This window comes from Anneissia japonica, unplaced genomic scaffold (genome assembly GCF_011630105.1).
Source record: "Anneissia japonica isolate Jap-2015-1 unplaced genomic scaffold, ASM1163010v1 scaffold3711_len311769_cov181, whole genome shotgun sequence".
Lineage (NCBI taxonomy): Eukaryota > Metazoa > Echinodermata > Crinoidea > Comatulida > Comatulidae > Anneissia > Anneissia japonica.
Window position 1 is genome coordinate 42,362 of NW_022758350.1, and position 10,491 is coordinate 52,852.

The window sequence follows — 10,491 nt, forward strand, 5'->3', positions numbered from 1 at the left end:
TAGCTAAAGCGTTCAGCTACCCCTCTGAACTCCATCTTATCGGACGGAGACACCTCCTCCAGGCACCAGACACATATACCTATAGCCCCCCCCCCCAACCACCCCCCCCTAACCAAAACTTCTGGATCCGCCCCTGCCAATGATAACTTGATATTTATGAAGTTAGCTTCAGTTTGTTTGATGGCGTGTTATTTCCCCCCTGGAATACAAGTAAATTCTATTTTTGCTGAAATCATTGAAGCCGTGATATTGAGACCATCTGGCATTCCGACTGTAATTGCGGGGGACTTTATTTGTAGGATGGATAGTGGGAACCGAGGACGGTAGTTACAACAATATTGTAGAGAATACATTTGAACGCAACTTCCAAGTATCTGTCAAACCGTCACTTGAAGCAAAGCACCAACACCTGGATGTGGAGTTTGTGGACACGGTTGATAGTTTTAGGAAGCGGGTGAAAGCGATACCCAAAGTGGATAGATCAATTTTAACCGACTGAATACGGTATCTCCAGAAACGGTTCTTAACATCCTTGAAAGCGAAAACGACCCGACAAGGAACGCCACAGAAGCTGTTAACTATAATATATGCGAGGCTGTTAGAAGGTCCCACATTGTAAAACGTGCGAGATCTAAACCCTGTCCGTAATTCGTACCGTAATTACAGTCACGATCCTGCTCCACACTTAGCAAAGCAACACGCAGACTTCGTACGTAAATTCCAATGTTTAAAACGCCAAAAGAAAGTGGAATTCGATGAGAAAGTGATTAAGGATCAGGTCGCAAAGGCAGAAGCAAGTGTTGAAAACTTTTTGGGATTGTGGAAATCGCAAAACACAGGAGCTGCAGGTCTCCAGGTGCCTCCTGATATTTGGTTTGACCACTTTTCGAGAATACTTAAGTCTAACTCGCCTTCTGAATTTCCGGACTCTTCTCAAGAACTGTGAGGACATATTAGTTTTACCATTACAGTACATAATTAACTATGGTTTCTTTGATGGGTGCTACCCTGCCCCCTGGCTGTGTAGCTATCTACTCCAGATTTATAAAGGTAAAGGTTCTCTTACAGTCCCAGACTCTTATAGAGTTGTTGCTTTACTTTTATTTGCCCTCAAATGGTATACATATATTTTAAATAGAATGATTTTGTCTTGGGCCTAGGACAATGATCTATTCTTATACACATCGCTTCAACAGCGGCAGATCGACCGGCAGTGCAGTCGAGGTGCTCCATACCTTACTGTAATTCACGAGGCCCTCGTTACCCCAAGATCACCATTATGTAGCCTTTCTTGATTTTAGGAGGGCCTTTGACTGCATTGACCGGTCAATTCTTCTGCGAAAGCTATCTGACATGGGGATATCTAACAAAATGCTAAGAGCAGTTTGGTCTATTATCTCCATCAACTACATGGAGATCATGTCCAATGGTTCATTAAGTGAAAAGGTATACCACAGACTAAAGGCCTTACACAAGGTGACTACCTCTCGCCCCTCTTATACATCCTTTTACATCTGATTTGCCATCATGGATTGAGGCCGAGGTTTCTGCACAACTTTGTTGTACTAATGAGTGGCATGAGTTGCAATCTGCACTCAATAGGCTTTTTAATTACTGTAAAGAAAATGTATACCTTCTGCCACATACGGCGTCTCCTCGCTCACCAATAATCTAACTACGGAGGATTTCGACTTTCTAACGACAGTTCAATTTCGCTTGCTCAAATTTTGGCAGGGTATTAAGTTCGCCTCATCCTCCCATATTCTAGAAGCCTCCGGAAGGCTTGCCGCTGGGCCATTGCTAAAGGCACATTTCTGTGATGGAGCCCCTCTAGCTTCTATTACTTCAGTTCGATGTCGTCTTTCTTCAGTGGAGCTGACTGGGCCTCACAGGAAGGTATGGGGGAGATGGTTAGGCACAGCCTTCCACTCGCTTTGGTGTTGTAAGCGTAGATGCTTCCATCTCACTTGCGACTGCAGGTGCAGATTATACGGCTCTGGGGCGAACCTTCAGTGTGAACACCTATCACACTGTGAGTGGGTTGTGGGGGACTTTTGTTTCCTTCGACGCTTCTGCCCTCCTGAAGCTGGAGAGAGCGTTAATTGCTACCCGGCCTTTAGATTTAAAAAAAAAAAAAAAAAAAAATTGATGATTGTGCGCGGCTCGCAAAAGTGAACTGGGAAAAAAGCAGAGCGGATTGAATGAAATGTGCTTGTGGCTCGCAAAAGTAAATTAGAAAAACAATAAATAAAATTAAATAATCTGAAGAGAATGAACAATCAGTTTTGTGCCGTGGGCATCCTTCCTTTGTCATCAGGTAAAGTGTAAAGTGTTTGTTACCGTTTTAGCTCTTTTCTTCCCGCACTATTCTGTGTTGAAGGTATTCATTATTGAATAAAAAGTTAAACAACAATACGCCTATATTGATAGAAATCTACATTTTTATTAATGCATGCAAAGTATATTCTCTAGAAAGCATTGTTTATTGTCAATTTCATTATCAACAAATGATTTTTTGAGTGATATCTGAAACATAGGCCAGTTCATCGGATATTAAAATTGTCGAATCGGCAAACTTCCAACCAAAACAAACTGGAAAAGAAAACAGCATTTGATTTTCTGGAATTGTACACGTAGCTAGGCATACGATCAAGAAATGCTGCCTTTATTGTAGTCCTGAAACTGGCAAATATATTTTCACTTCCAATAAGTCTGGCAACTTTCAAAAAATATTTTTCAAAGTTCAAAATTATTAAAAATTACACGCGGTCCACAATTACAAAAGAAATACTCAATTCAAACCAGTGTTTGTTGAAATGAAATCCGTCAGTCAGTAAAAAGGTAAGTAGGTCTATGCCGAAATGTGGCTTGAATGCCTAACATTTCACGATACAGTGGATCATTATTGTTAGTGTTATGATACACTGGTCCAGTCCACCTTACATGCGACCTTATTTGGCCCTTTCTTGTGTTGCGAGCAAGAGCGGCGGAAGCATATTGGTTGCTCAGGCAGAAGGATCCAAACCAGCCAGTACTACCATAGTGTTCCGAATATGGCACCTCTAGACGCATGGAAATTGCATTTTCATAGTGACTTGTGTTTACAACAAAAGTTCAAATTTTAACTGTATTAAACTCCTAGGTTTTCAAAATTGGGGGAAAATATATGCTAACATTTTTCAAGTATCGCACTCAAAATACCATATTTTTTAACAAAAACAAAAAAGCTATATATAAACCATGCAGTGATTATATTAAGATAATAATACCATATAAGTCCACAGGGACTGCTCAGATCTACAGTATGTGACTTGGCATCGTGAAATTAAAAATATACATAGCATGGCTACCACGCAGGAAAGAAAATTAATTTGTACTGTACAAAAAAATAGACTCTGTTTATTGAGTTAGTTATAATAGGCTATAATTTATGAGCATTGGCTCTGCATAGCAAAGTAATTATTGTTCAGTATCGAATTTAAAATTTAAATAAACATTTGCAATTCAATAAATATCATGTTTAGTTGACGTCAATCTAAAACATTGTTACAACTCTTTTCTGATCCCACACATACGACTACGAATTACGAAATTTAACGATAACAGCCTCATAATAATTTAAGACTCTTTAATAAGTGACACCCCTGCCAATAATGGCCAGGGTGTCACATGCGAACCATTCCCATCTCTCCCCAACTACGTAAATCCTGCCTTAGTAATGTACATAGGTAGTAAATTTGGTGCTTTTCAGGTTGAATTCCCAAAGCTCCTGACTCATACCGGCAGCCATGGGGAATTTATGTTGTTAATTGCACTGCAGCGTAGCACAGCTGTGGTGAAGTTGATAGAACACCGAGAGACAATTTCCAGCTCTTTTCCCAACGCGGTAAATTGTGGTTTTGTGTGAAGCGCATATGAGCTACAGTTTTCATTATACTTAAAAATGTGTAACAACTGCTGCTGCTGCTGCTTTATAGGCTTATTAATATTGCAATAATAATTATTGCTTTGCTGATTATTTTACTATACTATTGTTATTTATTAAAATTACTATTGTTAATTATTATTATTAGTAGTAGTAATATGTTATTGTTAAACTATTATTATTTCTATTGTTACTATTGTTATTATTAATTTGTTATTATTTTATAGGCATATTGATATTATTGCAATAGTAATTATTGCTTTTGCTGTTTATTTTACTATACTATTGTTATTAGTAGTAGTATTTTTATTAAACTATTATTATTTCTATTGTTACTATTGTTATTATTTATTAATGCTATTATTATTGTGATTGTTAATAATAATAATTATAATAATATTTTTATTATTATTATTATTATTATTGTTATTATTATTATTATTATTATATATTTTAAGGTGCACATGGGTCATGTTGTACTAGTGACCAACGTTGAGATACTACAGAACGCGCATGCAAATACACGTTAGGCTAGCACTCGTTAAAGTCTGTATGTTCACGTAGTACTTAATGAGAATTTTTTTTTTTCGTGTTTCTTTAGGCTCTGAAGAAACCACATGAAACGAACCTTCCACTGGTTTATAGACATGCACACGTGATCGACGAAGAGCTACCGACTATGGTACGCATGTTCCTTAGTGACGCCAATTTTCCAGCATTTGTTGGACAAGTCGAAAAAGAATTGAACGCTATAATGCAGTGATATAATATGCAACATTTTTTTTATATTTGTATCAGATGCTTAATAAGCAGCTTACTAATAAACATTCTTGTCACAAAATAGTCAAAGTGCCTTGCACTACTTTACTCACAATACTGTATTATATTGTATGTTTTTAACTAGTATTTTATACAGTGATATATATATATACATATATATATATATGTATATATATATGTATATGTATATAGAAATAAAACAATAGCAGATGAACTTGGTTACTTCAAATCTTTAATATATATACTGTCTCTTATACACATCTAGATGTGTATAAGAGACAGTATTGTTAGTGTTATGATACACTGACCTTACACTGTTTCCTCATTAGCATATCACCGTACCAACCGCTACTGTTTACAATCATGCTCATTTACATATAGGCCTAGCCAGATTTGAGGTAACACTAAGGTCTACGAGCTCATGAGGGCGTAACACTCCCCCTATTCCAAAATAGTTTGCAATGCAATGAAAGCTTTAAACATTAACGAGATAACAGCAACTGACTTTGCCGTAACTAAGAACTGCCTTTGAGTCGCCTAAATGGCAAAGGTTACAAGTAATGGTATTAAATACGCATTTTCTGTTCACACCGTTTCCTGTGTTCAAATCTTTTTACAGGTTTCTAGATATTGTATCTGCAATCACATTATCAACACCTATAATATGTTTTATTTCTAGGTTATACCTTTGGAGAAACAGACTCCACCTTAGCAACCTCTGGTTTTTATTTTTCATCTTTTGCAAAAACACAAGGGGGTTGTGATCAGTAAAAACTTCAATTGGGGTGATCGTTGGGTATAAATATACATCAAATTGTTGTAAGGACATAAGGAGAGCTAATGTGTCTCATTAAATTTTCTTGAAAAGTAACAAACAGGGTGATCAACCCCACCTTGTTCCTGCATCAACACAGCCCCAATTCCTATGTCACTTGCATCAACAGCAAGCTTGAAGCGCTTTTCAAAGTTTGGCGCCAACAAAACGGGTGAATTTTTGAAACGATTTCTGGCATTCTGATGACCAGCAAAATTTTGTACCTTTCTTTAACAGGTCAGTCAAAGGGTTCGCTACTTCCGAAAAGTTTTGGCAAAACTTCCTATAAAAACCAGCCATGCCCAGAAATCTCATAACACCCCTTTTATTCGTTGGTGTCGCCATTCTTACTATCGCTTCAACCTTTGCCTGTGTGGGTTTAACTATTCCTTGGCCTATTTCATGTCCAAGATAAGTTACGTGTGCTTTACAAAAGTCACCTTTACTTAGATTCACTGTAATCTGCATGACAGAACATTTATCAAAGAAAGCACGAATTTTAGCAATATGATCGTTCCAATCACCACTTTCAATAATGATATCATCTATATATGCCCAACACCCAGGTATGGACGACACAACCTCATTCATCATCCTTTGGAAGGTCGCATTCTTTACCCCAAAGGACATCACTTTATAACGGTACAAACCGTCAGGCGTTACAAAAGAACATATATCTTTGGCCCTCTCTGACAGGGGAACCTGCCAGTAGCCTTTTAGCAAGTCAAATTTTGTTATGTACTTAGCAGAACCAATACGGTCAATACAATCATCGATTCGTGGAATCGGTAAACAATCAGTTTTAGTGACAGAGTTCACCTTTCTGAAATCAGTACAAAATCGGAACGTACCATCTGGCTTGGGCACCAACAAACAAGGGGAGCACCAATTACTTACTATGCTCTATAATGTTATTCTCGAACATGTAGTCAGTCTCCCTTCTCATTTGCTTTAGTTTTAACGGATTTATCCTGTATGGTGGTAGTTTTACGGAGGTTGCATTTCCCACATCAACATCATGCTCTACACCCCTACATACATTTGGTACATCAGAAAATAAATTATCGAACTCGACAATGAGTGCATGTAATTCAGTTCTCTTCTCTAGAGTCAAGTGGTTAAGTTTTGTATCAAGGTTAGCGAGGATCTCTGAGTTTTTTAGACTAATTTGAGGTCCTCCGACCTCACCCCCCGTGGGAAAGTGTGTGTCACATTCACTGTGATTGGACACCGCTGCTACAGAAGCAACTGTCTTCACTGCTGCCCCTTGATTAACCTCATCACTTGTCTCTCGCTTGTGATAACGTTTCAACAAATTGACATGGCAGAGTTGTTTACTTTTCCTGCGATCAGGTGTAATTACAACATAGTTAAGGTCATTAACCTTTCTCTCAATTTTATATGGAGTGGTGACCCTAATATAGGCAAAAGAAAAAGAACATCATCATCGTCAACATTAAACATTCGTGATTTGGCAGTTTTGTCATAGTACATTTTCATGCTATCCTGTGCATGTTCTAAGTTGGTTCTTGCCATATCAAGAGCATTATGCAGCCTCGTTTTAACGTTCAGTACATAATCTAACATATTGACTGATGTTGCATCACCACCTAACCACTTCTTCAGAAGTTTAAGGGGTCCTCGAACAGTATGACCGTAAACCAAATCGAACGCTTGATACGATTTGATGAACGCTCAACTCATGCATAAGTTGTTGAAAAACTTTAGAGATGAAATTCGACCCTTGGTCAGACTGAATGTATGCCGGAAATCCCACTAACGTAAACAATTTAATAAGAGCCTTTAAAACTGAACGAGCAGTTATATTCCTCAAGGGAATGGCTTCTGGAAATCGGGTTGAGGCGCATAATACGGTTAGCAAATACTGATTTCCAGATCTCGTCTTTGGTAAGGGACCGACACAGTCCACAATCACGCGATGAAATGGCTCTTCGAAAGCCGGAATGGGATTTAATGGAGCCTTGGGAATCGTCTAATTTGGCTTTCCAGAGACCTGACACGTATGGCATGTTTTACAGTATTGAACAACATCTTGTCTCATTTTCGGCCAATAAAAATGTGGTCATGTGCTAAAAATAATACTCGCCGTCTATGGCAAGTCGGAACAACAATCTGGTAAACAACACACCAGTCTTCAGCCGCGGGGACATTGGGTGGCCGCCATTTTCGCATCAACACCCCTGGTTTGATAAAGAAACAGATAGGGACAGTCGCAATTTCATTTTGATCATGGGCCCCAAAGAGAGATCGAAGACCCTGATCCTCTTCCTGTGCCCGAAAAAATTTCTCCTCTATCAAGAGATAAATTTAATGATTCTGAATCATTATTGTCAATGGGTGAATACCTATCCAATTTGGTATCGTCAAGAGCCGAAAATGTATTTGATAAATCAATATCAGTCGTATGTGAATTCATAGACCGTGTTACAGCACAGGCAGGAAAAATATTAGGAAACTCTTCATTGAGTTGCTCTGTGCTAATTACAGCTTGTGGCACATTGGTAACACAAGGTTCTGGTACTACTTTATTACCAGATAAATCATTGCCCAATAATAGGGACACACCTCCGACAGGCAGAGAAGGCATTACACCAACCAAAACTGACCCCGTTACCAAGGCAGACTGTAAATTAATTCTGTGGAGTGGGACACTAGTAGAGCCACATTCTACTCCACTTATAAGGACATTGGCTCCCGTGGACGACTTCTCAGAGAGTGGAAGAATACCAGCTAATAATAGGCTCTGGGATGCACCGGTATCGCGTAGAATTTTTACGGGCTGTAAACATGTATCACCTAGCGAAATATACCCATCAGTAACAAAAGGTTGATAATGGTCATCAATTAGAGGTAGCATCAATACGCCCTTCACTATAAAATATAGAATTAGGTGGTTTACAATGTTGCAAAGAATCGGTTGCTACTAGGCCAGTTGGTGAAGCAACAGCAGTTTTGTTCTTTAATTTATAGCAATCTGAAATGATATGACCTGATTTCTTACAATATGCACATGACAATTTTGACCTACCGAACCTCGACTTCCTAATATCAGATTGCGTAGTGTGGAAGTTACGTGTAGATGGATGAACATATAGGATAGGTACACAACATTTAAATTCTTCAATCAAGAAGATTAAGAGCATTATAGTTAGAGCATTATAGTTAGACTTAGTGTCTTCTGAACTACACCACCTATCAAACAAGATTTCTTTTTCACGTGAGAATTCCACATAGGTTTCCTTATCCAACTTCTTATACTCTCAAAACTTTTGTCGGTATGCTTCGGGTACAAGCTCGTAACCTTTCAGTATCATAGCTTTAACCTTCTTATAATCAGCACTATCATTGACTGAAAACGCTTTCCCTTTCAACACACTTTGTAGCAAAATTGACCAGTGTTGAGTTGGCCACTTTAGGTTTTCAGCTACTTTTTCAAACTGTTGGAAATATTTATCGACATCCTTCTCCTGAAACGGTGGAATCAAACGAATAACTCGGCTGGAGTCAAACTGACTGTGCGTGGCGGACGTCGATATGCTCTGTAATTCCAACTCCTTCATTTGTACTGCAGCTTTCAATTTATCACGTTCAAGTTTTCCTCGTTCTTGCTCCAGCTTAAGTTGAAGTTCCAATTTTCTTATTTCAGGAGATACGTCTGGGAGTACCTCAGGTAAGTATGTCATAAATATATCCACTAAATGCTCAACAAGAAGCCTTTTGATCTCGGCTTTCCTTATCGCCGATCGTACTTCCAAATTATAATGCTGTTCTACTTCAAAAAGATTACTCTTAGTAAGCTTATTCAAAAAATCCTCAGACGGCTCCTCCAACGTGCAGTAAAACAACGAGTCACAATCAAGATGGTAGTCTCAAGCACGAAGCAGTTATGCAGTAACTTAAGGCCGGACGAGCCCAACTTATGTTACGGTCACGAACACAAACAAACTGGAGCCTTGGCTAATTGCAAACAGAACTCGGTTTATTTCCAATAAACAACTTCACTACACCATGCACCGGTCAACAAATACACAGACCATGCAATTGCCCACCTTCTGATAGCACATGAGCAACAAAAACCACTAAAGCTGCATGCTACTTGGTTTTTACACTTGGACATCACGTCCATTCGGCGTCCATTCTACCTTACACTGTTTCCTCATTAGCATATCACCGTACCAACCGCTACTGTATTGCTGAGTAGCAATCTTCAGGAGTGAGTGAATAGGAAGATAATGGAGGTATATATATGAGTTTCAGCAGGTGTATATGATATTGTGTTACGTATTCTTGAGTAGGAATTTGTTTCTGTGTCTGAATTTTGAAAGCAGCTCTGTTCTTTTGTTTAAAGTTGATGGTTTGAATAAATTATGTGAAATTTCTCTGTAAGGCGTAGATTGCAGCGTTTTGTTTGTGTACTGTATGGCGTAGGTTTGTCAATTACGGACCATTTAATGTTGAATTGGGTGTTGCTTTCTTTCACCCATGATATATTGCTTATGCTCTAGAATCATGAGAAAACACAATTTAACAGTACAAGATCTTACACTTAAGCTCTATTTCTATATAAGCGCCAACACACTGAAGCCTAAAAAAAACAAAAACAAAAAACATATCAACTTATCTACTCTATGCTTAGCCATTAGAACATCTTAGACTATTAATACGCAGCACTAGAAGATGCTTAGCAATTCCCCCATTGAATGGTTGGTTCATTTGAAATCTAAACAAAAATCGAGTCTGGGCCTAGATCAGGTGTATTCCAGGGTCATCGCCTTCGGGCCCCTCCCAATGATTCATCCTAGCCCGGGACTACAAAACCATACCGCGTGCCACCCCCTTTAATCTGTCACTGGATATATTATGTGTCCTACATTCGATGCCAGAAACACATTATGCTGTTTTATGTATCAAAAAAACTTTTTTGGGTCAGGGTGTTGGATCGAGGACTCAA

General features: G+C 38.6%; 1 protein-coding gene across 3 annotated transcripts in view; it reads left to right on the forward strand.

The window, feature by feature from the left end:
* The window catches only part of LOC117125251, a 7,844-nt gene extending 3,076 nt beyond the window's left edge, over window positions 1-4,768 (forward strand). For all 3 annotated transcript variants that reach the window (XR_004448074.1, XR_004448075.1, XM_033271710.1), the window contains one exon: window positions 4,527-4,768. Coding sequence is in view for 1 of the 3 variants with exons in the window: in XM_033271710.1 (XP_033127601.1) it covers window positions 4,527-4,688 (162 nt within the window). In the remaining 2 variants the exon portion in view is untranslated. The remainder of the gene's footprint in view (window positions 1-4,526) is intronic.
* Window positions 4,769-10,491: the final 5,723 nt, after the last annotated feature.